Source organism: Platichthys flesus, chromosome 1, assembly GCF_949316205.1.
Source record: "Platichthys flesus chromosome 1, fPlaFle2.1, whole genome shotgun sequence".
NCBI classification, from domain to species: Eukaryota; Metazoa; Chordata; class Actinopteri; order Pleuronectiformes; family Pleuronectidae; genus Platichthys; species Platichthys flesus.
In genome coordinates this window covers 7646735-7664984 of record NC_084945.1, presented here as the reverse complement: position 1 = coordinate 7664984, position 18250 = coordinate 7646735, and the positions used below count along the sequence as shown (strand labels likewise).

General features: G+C 41.9%; 2 protein-coding genes across 3 annotated transcripts; one reads left to right on the top strand and one right to left on the bottom strand.

Annotated features, from left to right (window-relative positions):
• The first annotated feature begins 612 nt into the window (after positions 1-612).
• On the top strand, positions 613-6991 carry grpr (gastrin-releasing peptide receptor). Its single transcript, XM_062393160.1, has 4 exons — positions 613-920; positions 4240-4591; positions 5023-5136; positions 5710-6991. Exons 1-4 carry the CDS (start codon positions 613-615, stop codon positions 5989-5991), a joined length of 1056 nt encoding a protein of 351 aa, XP_062249144.1. The 3' UTR covers positions 5992-6991.
• A 2646-nt stretch (positions 6992-9637) lies between these two features.
• On the bottom strand, positions 9638-18009 carry vegfd (vascular endothelial growth factor D). 2 transcript variants are annotated; one of them, XM_062413524.1, is made up of 8 exons: positions 17218-18009; positions 13562-13766; positions 13363-13483; positions 13100-13169; positions 12861-12988; positions 12667-12782; positions 12391-12556; positions 9638-11530 (listed from the first exon to the last, which is right to left on the bottom strand). In XM_062413524.1, exons 1-8 carry the CDS (start codon positions 17329-17331, stop codon positions 11512-11514), a joined length of 939 nt encoding a protein of 312 aa, XP_062269508.1. In that variant the 5' UTR covers positions 17332-18009; the 3' UTR covers positions 9638-11511. The 2 variants fall into 2 exon arrangements, with proteins under 2 accessions (XP_062269508.1, XP_062269582.1); XM_062413598.1 differs by having other exon boundaries at positions 13562-13763.
• Between the last annotated feature and the right edge of the window lie 241 nt (positions 18010-18250).

Below are 18250 nucleotides of genomic sequence, written 5' to 3'. Positions count from 1 at the left end.
GAGAGTGTAACAAGGCACAGAACACTGCTGTCAGTCTTGTGAGTTAATGAACAGTGAAGTGAGTCTGTGCATGAAGCTGTCGTTTCACCATGATGTGCTGTTAGTTCACTTTGACAGTAAAAACATGAATTCATTATAATACAGGAAAAGAGGAAAATAAAAGGATAAAATATTTTCACTCAAACAGTTAAAAATAAATAAATATTTAAATGTCTCCTTTTATTCCAATACATGTGTTCTTCTCTAAAACATTGATAACGAATTTAAAATATTCTACCTAAAATCATGTTGTTTGATCTCGTTAATTCAATACCACAGACGTTCATATTGATCGTTGAGCTCTGCATTGGAGCATGCTGGGTAAGTTATGCGCACTGGGTGACAGCCCCTATGGAGTAACACGCTCCATACTGAAGAGGACACCAAGTTGGACACCAAGCCCTCCTCGGTATGTTCTCTCTTCCTCTCTATAGCCTGAAAAAGCTCCTCCGTGTTTCGGTTTGAACTATTTCTAAAGAAATCTCTCGAGAATAAGCTGGTGTGACGCAGGGAGCCACACCAGCCATCTGCAGCCAAACGCGCGCACTCCTCTCCAGAGCCCCGGCGCGCACGATGTGGCTCTCCGGCGTCGCTATCGCTTCGGTTTACGGGGTCATAAGCGTGTTGGGTCTGATCGGCAACATCACCCTCATCAAGACCTTCTGCTCGGCCAAGTCCACGCGCAATGTGCCCAACCTGTTCATGTCGAGCCTGGCGCTCGGGGACGTGCTGCTGCTGGTGACCTGCGCTCCGGTGGACGCCAGCCGCTACCTGTCAGAGGAGTGGCTGTTCGGCAGAGTGGGCTGTAAAGTCATCCCCTTCATTCAGCTCACCTCGGTCGGGGTGTCGGTGTTCACTCTCACTGCTCTCTCTGCTGACAGGTAGGCTTCCACCTCTGTTGTCATTTCCATACCGACCAGGACTCATTTTGTGAATAGACCTGGTAATCGGATTATAGGCCAACAACATGACAATTCAAGGTGCTTTACATGAAATATAAAAGGCATCATACAAATGTTTTCTTTTACAACGTATTTTTGTTGTCTTAAATGGGGAACAAATATACGCGTGTGCTGATCAGAGGAATTTTACGCACGAAGCCGGCCACTGTTTGACACTGTTGACATGTGCCAGGTGTGTGGTTGTGTTTGTGGTTGTGATTGTGTTTGTGTTTGTGTTTGTGTTTGTGTGTGAGTGTGAGTGTATGTGTCTGTGTGTGTGTGTGTGTGTTTGCGTGTGCGTGTGTGAGTGAGTGTGTGTGGTTTGTGTGGTTCAGATATTGGGGTACCTGAATCTATTTTCACATTATGGGGACTTGTCTCCCTAGGGCGACCAAAATCAAGTCCCCATAAAGAAATGTTTTAAAGTTTACGTTTGGGTTAAGGTTTGAGATGGTAAGGGTTAGAGCAAGTCAATCAATGTAAGTCAATGTAATGTCCTCTGACGTCATGGATACCTCTGTGAGTGTGTGTGTGTCTGAGTGTGTGTTTGTGAGTGTGTGTGTGTGTGTGTGTTTGTGAGTGTGTGTGTGTGTGTGTGTGTGTGTGTGTGAGAGAGAGAGTGTGTGAGAGTGTGTGAGTGTGTGTGGTTTGTGTGGCTCAGGTATTGGGGGACCTGACTCCAAGATTCAGGTTAAGATGAGGGGTTAGGCAAGTATAGTGACGGTAAGGCTTAGAGCAAGTCTCTTGGAAATCATTGTAAGTCAGTGTTATGTCCTCTGACATCATAGATACCTGTGTGTGCATGTGTGTGTGTGTCTGTGTGTGTGTGTATGTGTGTGTGTGAGTGTGTGTGGTTGTGTGTGAGTGTGAGTGTGTGCGTCGTGGTTCAGGTAAGGATAAGGTTTTGGTTTGGGGCGTCAATGTGAACATCTAATGAGCTGCTGTGCAAACCTGTATGTGTGGGTGTTTTACTATTCCTCTTTTTGTCCCTATCTCATGGTCACTGAGTCATTTCCTCTCAGTAACAGAATCTGATCATTAACACAAGATTGTTTTGATCCTATACAAGATAATTTTCATCAAAAGCAATATGACCTAAGTCCAATGACATTGCATTGAGCAAACATGGTGAGGAGTTTTAACAGATAATTGGTTTTAATGTTCACTGGAGATTTGTTAAATGTTTTGTATTAAGTGTTTTTTTAATTTCTGTTCATAGAAGGGCGATTAAAACTACAGCCTTCACCCAGGAGCAACAATAATAAAACAAATTATGGGACATTTATTGTTTTATCAATAGTGAACTCGATGAACCACGTAGCAATGACGCATACAGAAATGGAAGACATACAGAAGTTGGAGAAAAAGACTAATCAAACATTTATTTTATCTTATTTTATTTTGAGTGCCGGTATTCTCATGAGTTGCGTATTGCTGTCTCCTTGTTGTACCTTATACTTTGTGAAGCACTCTGGTCAACCAAGTGGTTTTAAATGTGCTATATAAATAGAAATTGACATTGAAATTTCACATATACAGCCTAAAAGTTGAATTTACAAAGAAATGTATTTTACTAAAAGTATTACAAACCCCTTAAATTCTGGTGTGGATGTGGATCAGGGCGGAGTTCAATATATATTTTTTAATATTCCTCATTGTCCCAGAGAATAGAAAATATAAATAGCAAATAGAGTTCTATAAGCTCGGCAGTTACAGCCGCTCGTACAAGGAAACAAAGTCTCCTACTGTTAAAAAGTCTCCAGCAGTATTTTCGTTCAGCCAGAAAAGCTCCTCTGTGTGTTATCGGTAATCGATAACTTTAATTGCATGCTGCAGCAACAGGAAGGTGTTTGAAATGTTAGAGAGCATTAATGATCAGAGGTGAGACGGCTGCTGAAGAGGTGACTGTTGATGGGTTTTCCCAAACATTTCACATTTCACTAATCCCCTGTGTCTGTCAGGAGTACACAAATTGTGTGCCTTAACTTTGTCATCATCAGCTCCTCGCTCACTGTCAGATCTGTCCACAGCTCTGGGTCAGCGCTGGAGAAAGGTCTCGCAAGCTTTTTGCCCTTGTTTAATTATCATTCTACTACACAATATGTATCAGTGACAGTACATGTTACGTGTCATTTAGCTGACACGTTTGTCCACAGTGTCTTACATTTTTAGTACACTCAACATTTTATGAGTGGCCATTTAGGGGTTCAGTATCTTGCCAAGGACACTTCGGCATGCAGATGGGGAAGAGTGGGGATTGAAGCGGCAACCTTCTTGTTAGAGAACACCCACTCTACCCCCTAGGCCACACCACCCCACCGACACTTTGTTGCCTGCAAAAAGGGACAGTGTGGAAATAGTTTTTTGCTGAAATATTTGCATGTGGTGCAGGTGAGCACTGTAGTTAAAATGGCTAATTATCTGAAGCACGACAAAAAAACAATAAAAGACATTTAGACTGTGTGATCGTACGATTTTAATATTAATCAAAGCTTCCAGGTTTCAGCTCGAAGGCTACAACTCGTAAGGTGATGCTGAAAAACAGTGACCTACAGGAAGTGGAAAGGGATTTATATTATTATTGTTATTATTGTGATTATGGCCTACCACAGCTTTTGTAAAAGGGCCTGTGCCCTTTTCCGGCTGCTCCGCCTTATTTTTATGAATAAGGCGGAGCAGTAGTGAGTGCTGTTGATTCCACGGACCAAGCGTCGTTGCCTAGATACGATAGCAATGTTCTGTTATCATCACACTCCATGGTTATTATATGTTTTGTTAAAGTGAGGCCTATTTTTAGACAGGGAAGGATGACAGTCTGTCACAGGGCACATACACTCAAACAATCATGCTCACATTTACGCACCTGGCCATTTTTTTTTCACCTTAAGTGGATGTTTGTAAATGGAGGAAAACCCATAAGGCCTGGAGAGAACAAGGCAACAGTGCATTACATGTTTCATAAATAAAACATTTGTGTTGGAAAAAATCCAACCAACTTCAGACCTACCTACCAACCTACCTACCTACTTCCGACCTACCTACCGACCTACCTACCTACTACCGACAACCTACCGACCTACCTACCTACTACCGACCTACCTACCGAACTACCTACCTACTACCGACCGACCTACCGACCTACCTACCTACTACTGACCTACCTACCGACCTACCTACCTACCTACCTAACTGCCGACCTACCTACCTACCTACCTACCTACTGTACGATCTACCTAACTTTCTTTCTTTCTTTCTCTAGGTACAAGGCCATAGTGAAGCCGTTGGACATCCAAACATCAACCACCACGAGCAGCATAGTCCTGAGGGCAGCTCTCATCTGGCTCTTCTCCCTGGTTCTTGCGATCCCAGAGGCCGTCTTCTCTGACCTCCACACTTTCAACCTCCCCTCAACCAATGAAAGCTTCAAAACCTGCGCGCCTTACCCCCACGCTGGGGACCTGCACCCTAAGATCCACTCCATGGCCTCCTTCCTTATTTTCTACGTCATTCCCCTGCTGATCATCTCTGTGTACTACACCTTCATTGCCCGGAGCCTGATGAGGAGCGCCTCAAACCTGCCTGTAGAGGGCAACGTGCACGCAAAACGACAGGCTAGTGTTAGCGTTATCACTAATGGGACTGTAACCCAGTTTACAATATGCTAATGTCATTCAATGCCTTGAATAAATCAATATTTTCAGAAATGTATTTTGGTTATATTTAAACCTTTTTCCACAGTCTATGATTTAGATCAAATATCGACTAACTAGCTAATTAACTACTCAGAAATGAATTCACAGTGAAAATTTTAATACAAACTTAAAATACTAGAATCAGTTTATTATATATAATGTAGCCCCGAAATTCTAAGAAATAATAATAACAACATAACGTCAGTGAACTCAATAGTTGCTACGGCTATATATAATACAATTTGTTTAATGCGGTAATTAAATGTTATTTACTTTTTCCTCTTCTTATGTTTCGATGTCTCTTCTGTTAGCTTTGCTCTTTGTTTTGAAGTTATTTCAATAACCCGCAGGTTGAATCAAGAAAGCGTTTGGCCAAGACAGTGCTGGTGTTTGTTGGCCTCTTTGCTGTTTGCTGGCTTCCCAGTCACATCATCTACTTGTACCGCTCCTACCACTACTCCCAGGTACAGTAAATCACTGACTGACGATATATCAGATATTTTCTTGTCTATATACAATAGGATTATATAATCTAGTTACTGTCTTTATGTTATATTAAATAATCTTTACTGCGTTTCATCATTTTTCTAATGACACCTACATTTCCTCCCTAAAACAATAGGTTTTGTAACGTAATATCTTAACTATGTACCTAAATAAATGTATGAGTTATCAACTGTGCAGGTTGAAAATGTATAATTAATTAATAATTACCAATGGTCAAGTTAGAATTTAATGATGGAACAGACGTTAACCCTTGGCAAACACAAGTCAGAAATTCATCAGGTGAGATAAATAATTGAAAGTGGTGTGAACTGATAATGAGAGATGGCCCCAGTCACTTGTTCGGGCATTTTGCATAATTTAGTTAACTTTGCGAATCAGATTCAAATAATCTGGACGAACATTATACTGTAACAATTCTGATTCTGTCCGTTCACAGCACCTGATATCCCGGTGCTGTATTTGTATTTGTTTGTATCATAGTATTCTGATACATTTCTCAGTTTTGCATCCTCTGTCTTTCCCCCGGCCAGGTGGACACCTCGCTGGTTCACTTTGTTTGCAGTGTCACAGCTCGTATCCTGGCTTTCACCAACTCCTGCCTCAACCCGTTCGCCCTTTACCTGCTGAGCAAGTCCTTCAAGAAGCAGTTCCAGCAGCAGCTTTGCTGCTGCTGTCGTATGATCCTCACACACTCCTCACAGAGCCCGACCCACTACAACACACGTGTGACCTCCATCCGCAGCACACACTACTCTGTGGCAAGTCTGAGCCTCATCAACGGCAGACAGATCTTTCAGGAGGACTGTGTGTGAGCGAGTATGAGTGTGTAGTGTAGTGTTGTGTAGTGTAGTTATGTGTGTTGTCCAAATAATAACACCATGTTCCACTTTGCACTCACCACAAATTCAAATTAAGGCCAGCTTGTTAATTATAAATGTGGATAAAACAGATCGTCTCTTAATGCGGGATGATCAGTCACAGCTCAGGTGCAGATTTCACATCTTCAGTCAAACCAGTTGTGTAGTAAAGCACAGTGATGCTTCAAGCTGAAAACGAACATTTTTAACGCGTTAACATTCTCAGAGGGATAACACAACCACGGTCTGTATAAAGATGGACGACTTAAGTGAAGCCATAGAGTCACTTGGAGGTCATAAACCTGGCTTACTCCGTGTTAGTGGATGGGACATGGACCAAACTAGAAAGTCATAATTACCCATTATATACGTTTTTCTCAAAGATGGTTTCTTTCATTTGCGGTAGTTCTAATCACGTTGTTAAATGTACATTTTCCCCAAAAATCTGTTGTAATTTGATTCTATAAAATCGGGGTGACACATCATGATTGACAGCTGAGACGGACCTCGACAGCGCAGCTCCACCCCAGTGGACGGACTCTGGCTCTACTTGAAGATGGCAGCGTTCATATCCAGCAGCATAATGGTGATATCCTCTGTAGTTCCAATAGTGACTCTTGGGTCAAGAGGTTCCTTCACTGAAGGGAAGGAAATCCCCTTGAAACAGGATTTCTGGACAGAACTATATTAAAGATATTATTATCATCCGCCGTGCCGCTGCCTTCATATGAAAGTTCAGTCAATGTGATCCACAGGGGGATATTTAAATGTACATGGATATTCTACTGACTATTGATGTGTGAAACTCTGCCTGCACCATATTGCTGTTTATATGTGTATATCTCTTAATGTCAGGTGCTGTGATCGCTGTGAAATTTAAAGCAGAGATACTCTTTCAATGTGAGCCGTCCTCTGGTTAAATTGAGCCGTGTGCCTGTTGAACACAATGTGAAAAATAAACACTGAACGTGAAGGCATGTGTTTGAGATCCCATTTGTAAATTAGTGTTGGGTTTATGCAAGGTGTGTTCTTGTTTCTCTTTAGTTGTGTTAATCCAGTTTACAACCAACTGAAGGTTCAGACTAATTTTCTCTCAACAGTTGAAGAAAATAATGTGAAATAAATATAATTTCATTTAATCCCTCTCTGAAATATATTGCAGCGTGAGCGTGAATCCTCGCGTGCACCTTTTATACTTGAGTTATTTTCATGGCCTCGGTCGTGTGTATACATCACATAATTTTAGCCCCTCTGTTGACTGGACATGATTATTCTGCACTGTCACATAGATTAACAGTCACCATATCACGCCACAGTTTCCTAATTTGGTGCTTCACACAGGGACAGGATCATGCCCAGTTTGTGACGAGTGGGTGTATAATTCAGTCTGGATAGTGTTTGTTTAATTGTGGTAGGAGTTCGTTGCCAAATTTCTGTCCTGCATGGTCTCAGCCTTCTACTTAACATGACGTCTTTAAAGTCTGTGGAAACTCTGCAATGTAAATAAGGATCCCTTAATATCTTTTTAGTGTAAGGACGAAAGAAAACCGATTAAGACAAATAAAAGCCCATTCACACATGTATGAAATCACTCTTTTTTAAGTTCTACCTGCAGAAAAGTTTTGCTCTGGGGGTTTTAAGCACAATAAATGAATCCAGTAAGAAAAGTCCTGCCTCCTGCAGGAAGTCAGGAGGAATGTTTCCTGCAATTCATTCAAATCCCAAAAGATAGGTTTTGAGGTACAAGACAATAGGAAGAGCAGGATTAAACTTTTTCATGGTTCCAGAAGGAATCCTGCACGAGAAACTCTGACAGTCGCACCTGCAGCATTACAGATTTGACATAAAGTAAAATAATTTTTGGTCAGAATGTTTAAAGATCCCCAGGCTTGTTATAAATATAAATGAATCAAACTAAATTAAATCCAGGGGTCACGCATGTTGGCGGTTTTGTGTTCGAGCTTGGGTCCTCGACCAGAGTCCTGGGAGCCTGGGGTTCTGCAGTGCAGGATCTTAGCTGCTGCTTGGACTGAATACTGCTGGACACAGATTTCAGATGTTGATCTGCTTGAGCCACTCTCCAAGTGAGAGGGTAACAGCCTTGTGTCGATAACTTCTGGAACCAATGATACATTCACTTTCCACATCTTCTCTTGCTCCTCTTTTAGCCCTTGGTATTTTTTGAGCTGCTCGTATTCAATCTTCTTGATGTTGCCGTCGCTTGGGATCGTTACATCCTTCACACCTGCCTCCTTCTGCTGTTTGTCGACCACAACGATATGCCACCTGGAATAATGGCACATGGGCGGTCCGCTCCTTTTTGCCAAATCTGGGCCACAAGTAAGCCACAACAATACCACATGTCAACCAAACGTTAGAATTTACTTTTATGCAGTTTAGGCCATATTTACCACATGAGTCACTTCACCTCCTTGCAGAGGGCATGAACCTTAAGTGGCCAATGTGAATGATGAATATGGCCCTGATGGCACAAAATAATTTGGTTGACATGCAGTATTGCTGTGGCTTACTAGTGGCTCAGATCTGGCAGACAGGAGTGCACTGCCCAAGGGCCATCATTCCATGTATGTGGAATGTGGCCCACATCTGGGCCAGAACAATTTTGCTATGTGGGAGGCAAGGGTGTATTATAAAAACTATATAAATAAAATGTGAATAAAAAAGACAATTGTCTGAGCCAGTCGCTCCAGACATTTCTTTTCTTCATATGGAGGCCTTGATTACTCAGAACTGCCTGAATAGGAGGAGAAACATAATGAAACGCTTCCGCCCTCCTGCGCCTCTCACACGGTGTCTCTAAAGGTCAGCGTTATGGGCTCTGCATGTGTTCACCGAGCGGCATATTGATCCGTATGTGGTTGGCGCCCTTGTTACACGCCCGCCTGCCTCGGAAGCGACCAAATGCAAAGTGTCAGAACCATCAAAGCACATCAGAGAGCTGAAATGACATCTCATTATTTCCCCACACTTGATGTCAGTGTCGTCTCATGGGGAATTTGTCACTTGTTGAAAGAATTTATAATTGGTGACACTGGGAGCGGGGGCACTTTGAAGCATCAGTATTCATCTCAGACCAGAGCAAAAGTGAATCTTGTGCCATAAAAATCAATTGATTATCTTTGGTACCATGTCCTTAATCTCTGCTTTTGCATAAGATTAAAAAGAAGATATGATTATTTTATAGTCTTTACTTTATTATTGTAATGCTGTATGGGGTATTCGGTTTGGATTTCGTGTCTTGGATTCAATTTTGGTTTAATTTAGGTTTTTGTTTAAAGTTAGCTTTGACACATTTCAGGATTCACAGTTTTATGATTTGTTTTTTTCCTTGTAGAATGATATATTGTTGTTTTTATAATTATGCATTTAAAGGATATATTTTTTAAACTGAGGTTTACATTAAAATAAACCTCCAACCTTTGTTTCAGTTTTCAATTTGAACCTTAATCTACTTCTTACAACCCTAAATACTATATTCTCGGATAAGAGATAAATAATAATATTTATTAAAGCCGGTATGTGATGTTTTAGACAAAATTTCACCTTATTTATATGCCAATTTTTATTGTTTTGATGCATTTGTCTTTTGTGGGCACTGATATCTTGCATAAGAACATTAGAAAGTCATACATTGGATGAACGAAGGATAATGAGTCACAAGCTTTGAAAGGTACAGCATCTCTTAACAATGCAAAAATGGTTTTGTAGGGCGACCTCTAGTGGCCGTAGGACTTCTGATGGGAGCAGAGAGAAGCGATGAAGGTTGTGTTAGTATGAGGAGGTTGAGGTGGATGGATAAGTCGACAAAATATCATAGACACAATGACAGGAAAATATAACGATATCTTAAATCAATATATGTGGGTCACAAAATCCAGTCAAAGAAAATAAGGAGGCACGTATATGGCACGCTCATTTTACAGGCGATATATAGGAATACAAAACTGTAAATCAATACATTCACCAAGCAACAACAGTAAAATCAATACATTTACAAATGGCTGACATGTTTTACGAGATGCTGTATTTACAGTCCGCGGAGTTCTTGTTATCAGAAAATATGGAGTTTCACCTGGAAGCTCAAATACATATCCAGTATAAAAGGTATAGAGGGTCAGATCTCTATCAGCTCTGCCACCATCTGGCAAAGAAATTATTCACAGGTTCTAAGAGCAATGCAGCAAATCTCACATTAGCGAAACAGCTGCTTAATTGTATATTAAAATGTATTTTTATTGTTTAGCAACATTGGTTATAAGGAGTCTGGCTTTATTTGTGTGTGACTCAAATAAAAAGTTTGAAAAAAAGATGTAAAGTCATCTAAATAAATCACAAATGTAAAAATACTTTTTTGCAGCTGTGATCTCTTCCTCCACGTCAGTATTATTGAGTTGATGCGCATTAGGCAGAAATCTCGGCCTTGAGTCTGTGTGGACTGGTCCGTTTTGCCCATGTGGAAATTTCTTCCTGTTTCTTTGTAAAACAGCTTCATCTCTGCACAGGTATCATGAAAGACAACTCCACACATTGCTATCTGCAACTGAATAGATACATTGAGCCTGAGTTCATTAATGATTAAATTCTTTAGGCTCTTTGTCCGTGCACCAATCATCTCAATGTGCTGATGATCACAGGGAGCAGGTGCCAATTGTAAATGACATTGGGCGAGGTGTACACCCTTGACCGACTGTACTGAGACACAGCTACAGAATCAATTCAGTGAATTAATTTAAAGACTGGTTGAATAGCATCGGCGTGATAAGGCTGTCCCATTTTTAACGGCTCCTGTAAATGCATCCTTACATCCCCGATGAATGAAGGCTCCAGCGTGTGGAGCCCGACGTATCCCATAATTACATTACCTTGAGAAACTGTTTTCCAAATTGGTAACGTTGCAGAGTATCACACCTCAAATCAACCGAACCGCTAATGATAAAAATGTTGAAAAAAAAGAACAAGGGCATTACAAGTTTCTCGTTGGACATTTTTACAGATATTTAAGAATAAAAAAAACGGTTAAATCTCCTTTGACTGGAAAAAAAACATGAAAACTTCCACAGAGGGTGAATCATTTTTTATAAAGTATCGTTATTATCTTTCAGAAGTAACAAGAATCAACTAACCGGGTGTTGTTGTTGACAAAAACTGTGGATAGGAGCCCAGCAATAACTCATACATTCATTGCAAATTCAAATTATAAAAATAATCTTTTAATATAAACTACATATTCAGTGCACAAAGAACAAATGTACAAAACAAGCTTGACACGTTGATTGAGACTTAAGGTACGAATGTTAAAGTAAAATCAATTGTAAACACAATCTTGTGAGTTAATATCATCATATTTAGTTAAAGTGATCAGCATAAATAGGACTGTAAATAAATTATGAGCCTTTTTTTCTCTGCCTTTTTCTCTGGTGAGCAGGTTGTCGTCGTTTACTTCCCGGTGGAATTCTACTTGGTCGGTCTGCACCTGGGAATAAGAGACGAGTCATTTAGAAACTGTTTATTCACTTCACCCTGCACGTAGCTGCCGTCCTCACCGACTCTCATATCTCATCCTCTTACTGTCGCTCTGTCCTATTTAATTCCCTCCACCTATAGGAGGTTATGTTTTCACCCCTGTCTGTTTGTTTTTTGAGGAAGAGGAAGTAAGAATTGCATTGTACAGGATCATATACATGACAAATAAAACACTTTGAACTTTTGAACTATGAAGGAAGAATTCATGACACTTTTGGAGCTTATCCTGACAAAGTTACAGAAGAAGGAATATTATTTTTAATCCACTTTTTCCTGCTCTATGAAAATAGTGTTTTCAGGCTTTAGATTTAATCTTTTTCTCAGGAAACAGTTCATGGATTTGACTTGGAAAAATAATTCTGGCATATTTAGGAGGTGAGCATCTATGACAGCTGAGTGCAGATGAGATTAAAAATCTAAATATCTTTTCATATGGGGGGGGGGGGGTCTATTCTCAGCTACTGTAGGAACAACACAGGTCTAGAAAAAGTCGATGAGACAATGGGGATTATGTTTTTAAAGTTGATCAACTTATTGTATTTGCTTTGGATAAAAGTGTCAGCTAAATAAAATGTAATGTAATGTAATCTAAGAATATGATGAATATTTTGGTGCGGATCCAGATCTGACCAGAAGGGAACACTATGGGCCTTGGAGGAGATCTGTGCTCTACTCGATGCCATTTTATTTATTTCCTTGATAGCATTTTTCCCTTTATCATTTTACCTGTTGCTTAAATCAAAAAGTCTATATCAGACTAGATTCAACGAAGGAGTTTTTATTCTGAAGCATCTGTCCAGTTGGTCTTACCTGCATAAGGCTTTATCGAAACGCTTATTACTGAAGGCACAGATGGTGGTGTTGAGTAGGCAGCGTTGGGTCGGTCTTGGCTCCGGGGTTGGCACCGGACTGAAAAGACAGGTGCAGCGCTCCACATCTATTTCACAGTCGGGCATCCATGAGCTGAGTGGCAACTCTGAGATGAATGCCATAAAGGGGGAGTGCATGTAAGTAGAAGAACAAGAAATCACTTCTCATCACGATTTCAAGAGCATTGGGTTTCATCCCACACACGCCAACACACACCTGGTGTACTGGAAGGGTAAGGTATGCATCTGTCAGCGGAACAATCCCAGATTGACCCACTGGCACAGAGTCGCCTGGAGTCCTCTGACGCCGAGCGCCGGCTCGTCGGAGAGCAGCTGCCAATGAATCAGATGGATTAGAAAAAATATGATTCACCAGAGGAACCAGAGTCGACCTGGTGGCGTGAGACTCACCCACTGCTCCTGTGAGGCTGAGCATTACGTCGTATGATGGCCGGCTCCATGCACCGACACTCTGTGTGATTAGCCACTTGTATTAGCACGGGTTCCGGCAAAAAGTTGAATGGAATGATACTTAGCACCTGAAAGGCACAGAATAACGCGCACACACACACACACACACACAGGTGTAAGAGTGTTGAAACTTAAATCCTCAATAGAAGTGTTCCTGCTCTTCAGTCTGACTCACTCACAGTTTTGTTCACGAACACAGTCGACGTGTTCCTGCAGGTGAGGCCCTCTTGATTGCAGCAACCACTGCACCTGTCAGTGGGAAAATAAAGCCACATCTGGGTAAAGTGACGTGCGTTGGTTCAAACACTTCACTGCACAACATGTGTTCCACATTTACAGGAAACACACAGCTGCTGCCGCTGACTCCGAGCTGTAATATCCAAAACATCATGTTTAAATGTCTCGTGTCAGTTGTGCAGCTCTGATTTCAGGTCAAACAAACCTGTGGACGGAGACACAGGGTGGCTTGAAGAACATCGATGGGTCGGTGCTCAGCTCCTTGGCCACGTCGACGCACGTCTCCCTGGGCATGCACTGAGTCCGCTGCCACTCTTCATCAATGGCTAAAAGCAAGAGGTACATGTGTCATTAACCTCGTCAGCACACATAGACATGAACACGATCCACACATTCTATCCGACCTTTCAGTATCTCCAGGCTGTAGGATTCGGCGGCGTAGCGCGTGGAGCGGTGTGACCCTCCGGACGGCAGAGAGGAGAGGCTCTCTGGCTGCTGCAGCCTCAGACGACATTTCCACAGGTTCCAGTCCGGAAACTCTTCGAGCCTCAGCAGCTCGTCCAGGCTGGAGGCCGATCGCACCTTCTGTTCCCACTGCTTCATGGCCTGCTGGGATCACAGGCCACAGGCCACCATTAATATCTCACCTTGACATTTGTGTATTTCTATCTGGTCACATGATCCCATTATAAGCTCGTCCTCACAATTTAAACTCGAGGCTTGAGTTGCTTTGAGGTTAAATGTCAGGTAAAGGTCAATCTTCAAGTTTGCACTAAACAATACAATAAACATTGCGATTTTATAGGACAACTTTTTGTTTCTGTCTTTTTAAAGCAATCTTTATCTTAAGTGACGTGACATCACATGCATGATATAATGATATTGATAAACAATAAAAATAATAAAAAATCAATATAACTCCCTGATTTATTTTCATTGCTTTCAACATATTAAATATTGACTCAAATAAGTTTCAAAACTATAATAAAAAAAGTATTAATATAAATATTATAATTATTATATTGCTGTTATTGTAATAGGAAAAGGCAACTCAAATGATGACTGAAAAATAATTTCCATCACATCTACAGTTTGTACAGAGTAGATATTACAACCACTGTCATGATTCATAGTCAACAAACATGAAATCTAACAGACGTCTCAATAGGACTTAATTTGTCTCGCGTCTGAAACCTTCATATGGATCTGTAGGATGAGCGGTATAAAAAACCCTTATGTTAAAACTACCTGGATATAACTTTATTAGAGCTAATGTAAAATAATGTCATTGACGCCCACTTTGACACATTATGGGGTTAGGGCCAAAACCCAACGCCGCACATGCAATCCATGATTTGAATGATGGCTGCTCTCTGTTTGCAACACCAGTAACTTATACTGGACCATAGACTGACGATCACAACCCGAAGGACAGTGTAAACACATGTAGATTTATTCTGTTCTGTGGGATTTACACAAGATGACTGCAACACTTTTCTGGGCCAGCAGCATGAGTCAGCAGAGTCAGGATGAGGCCACAGCTGTCCACAAAAAGCCAAGTCTGGAATCAGGGGTAGTTTCATTTAAACTGGGTTGGAAGCAATATGCGAGAGGCCCATCTACTCAAATCTTGCAAATGACCTACTTTGGATTCAACATGTACTAAACATGTGACATTTGATGGGAATTTTCCTAAGGGGTTGTATGTGAGAACGCACATGTCCGAGTCAGTTGCTTTTCCTGCCAGCCCTTCAGTAAAATGTCCAGAAAATGTCAGAGTGTGAGACTACAGCGGGAAACTATCCCCACGAGTGAGTGAGTGAGTGAGTGATCGTGTTAATGAAGTTTCTAACATGCGAAAGACAAAAAGAATGAAACGATAACACAAAGAACAAAGGATGAAAAAGAGGAGACATACACACAGAAGACAATAGTGAAGATTGGAAAGACGACTGAGGCTGATGTCAATGTGCAGCAGGATTTAAATGGCTACCGAAAACAATCTCTTTGTTTACGTACGTCATTTTCTGCTCATGTGACGTTTACTGTGGAGACACTGGGAGTCGACATCACGCAGTGGGTGACGCTCATTACACTTTGACAACTGGTCATTTTTAAATGTCCAGTGTGTAAGATTTAGGTGAAGATTCAATTAGCAGAATATAAAACAATCCTACAGATTTTTTTCACTACTGTGTTTCATCTAAATTGTACATATTGTTGCTTTCTTTACTTTGAATGGGACCTTTATATTTAATACTTATATTAACATCGGGAGTGGGTTCTCTCAACTGAGGCCACCATGCTTTTTACAGTAGCTCAGTCTGGACAAACCTTTTGAGGTTTTATGACGACTGAAGGCTACCACAGGTTCTCTTTCATGTTGGAAGGAGAGGGTGAGGTGTGGGGTGCTCACCTGCAACATACAACTTCACCACTAGGTGTGACTAAAATCTACACACTGAACCTTTAAGTCTCCTTTACCAAAGATTATACATGTACAATTGAAGAGGACAGGAAGACAGATTTAACCATAACACATTCAAAATGCTTGGACCCTCAACTACAAATCCCCAGCGTGCACTTTGAGAGGAGGCAGCAGGGTCCTTAAGCACATGCACCGTTTGCACACATGCACAATTACCAGTAAACAGAGAGAAGCACTGTGATTCAGATCGGAGATTAAACCATAAAAACCAGCTGTGCTGATACAGAACTTCAAAGTCCCCATGATGATGGTAAATGGAAGCAGAATAGATTGAAATAGGCAAATAGACTGGGAATAAGGGGAACGACCAGTATGAGGCTTAAACTCTGCTTTCCCAATGTAAAAAAATAGTTCAACACACACATTTTCCTAAAGATGGTTTCTGGGATTTTGGGTGGTTCTCTTCACAGTTATTTTTTTTCAATATCAGTCTTGATTAGGTATTCGATGCTACAAAAAGGGGTGGAGACATCATGATTGACAGTTGACATTGAGTCATGTTTCGGAACAGGTGGGTGGTTTCGGCAGGATTTAGAATCCACACCTCCACTGGCTGTGAGCTACACAACCTGCCCAAGATGTGCGTCACGTTTGTAATGTCGGTGGAAGTGGAGACGAGTAAAATTGGCCATTGGGAGCAATGACAGATATCCATAAAGTTTTTACTGTCCCTGTCTACTTCCCCCCTCCTCATTAAAAAAAAACAGATCACCGACTGCTTGCACTAATAACATAATGATGTCCCGTGTGAGGGATTTTTACAGTTTTGTTTTTGTTTTAAACTTGTTGAAATTTTACTAGACTTTGAAGAGGGTGTCAGCTGAGGATGGGAGAGCAACGATTGAGGAGTTTCCAGGCTCATTTTTGAGGCAGGAAAACCAGAGCCGGATAACTGGATGGTAGCTCTGCTACTGGGGCGAAGGCACGTCACAGAGGATAGACATGCACTTGTCTGCGCAATGCTTTTCTTCAACTCTGGTAAATGATCCGAGCCCTCTGATGTGTTCAGTGTGTTGCAGAAGAGAGGGTGGGGCAGGTTGGCCGGCCGACTGCTTCCACTTAAATCAGAGGAACAACAGAACAGAAAGTTGGGAGGTTTCCCTGCCGCAGCTTCAACCAGGGGATAGACCCACTTAATGAGAACCAGAGAGCGAGAGAGCTCCTGAGAAAAAGGGATGACGGGAAACAGGGGTAAAGACGGGGGAAGAGTTCGCAGATGGGCTACCATGTTCACGTCCGGTTTGTCTTGTAGCCACACGCAAAGACACATGGTTTATATCACGTCAGGTTTATTATCAGTGGACAGGAGCAAAGGTGAGTGAACAGCAGTCACAGCATCTGGTCAAGTGTCAATAGGATTATGTCACAATGGGTGGGAAAAGGAAAGAGGAGGAACAAGAAGTGAAATCAAGACTAATCATTATTTGCTCCCTGCACAATGTCAAATAATTACAAGTTTTACCAATGGGAACAATTTCTGTCATCAGCTACAAACAGAAGCAGGGAATTGTGAGAAGCTACCGTTGATTCTCGGTCACGCATTAAGACATAAATCTTTTTTGCCGCACTTACCCGACTCCCTCCCTGTCTGTCCATGCTGTGGCCCCCGTTGATCCAGCTCAGCTCCACCACCAGAGTCACCAAGCAGGAGAGTCTGCCCAGCGTCCGTCTCATCCTCATCATCATTCCTCTGACTCTGCTCGCCGGCTCTGAGAAGCACTCAGCAGTACGAACTTGTCTCCTCTTTTCTGCTGACAGAAAGCACTTAGAACTGCCTCTCTGACTCAGTTTCCCAGACCAGCTCCGTCCCTCAGACCACACACACACACACACACACTCAGTCTCTTCAGCGCAGGTATGTGCAACACAAACTCTTGATCCTCCAGCTGCACAGTTGAGCGTCAGAGTGTGTGTTTGTATGTGTAAGTGTGGTTGTGTGTGCCTGAGCCAGACGTGACCTGTCACAGCACCCCAGACACCAAATGGAGAATGCTAAAGAGGCTTTAAAACGTGTACCTCTTGCTGCTGGAGCTTTGATGCAGCACCGGAGGATTCCTGTTAAACAGCAACACTACCAGCAGTAAGAGGTGGGTAATTTCCTCAGTAAAAACAGAAGCCGAGATTCACTTGAAGACTCACTGATCAATAAAGTCTGTGTTGAAGGCCTGTGACGTATTACGGGGCCTCAAACAAATTCTTCTATTTCAAACTTGTCCTCGTTATATTCCCACCTCATGGAAAGGCTGCTGGCTCCCCTTAACCGTTGTTTAGAATATTTGTCCAGTACACTTCCCGTCTGTCCCAACCTCACTTCTCCAGATCCTTATGTGGTTTGTCCGACTAAAAACCCTGAGGTTCAACACAACGCCTACTAAAAAGATAAATGTTGGTTTGTGCCCTTATGTCTCTCCCTCTGCTGCTGCTCCTGCTGCCTCCGAATGCTCCTTTTTATTTGCTGGAGTGTTCCCGTCTTGCTTTTTTTAATGTCTGTGTCAAGAAATCAGTTCCCCTGCCTGTTAAATCCCCATCAGTGTCTTCTCCTCCGGAGCTGCCAAACCGCATCCAGCCAAAGAGCAGTAACATGTGTTTTAAATGTGATCCAGAC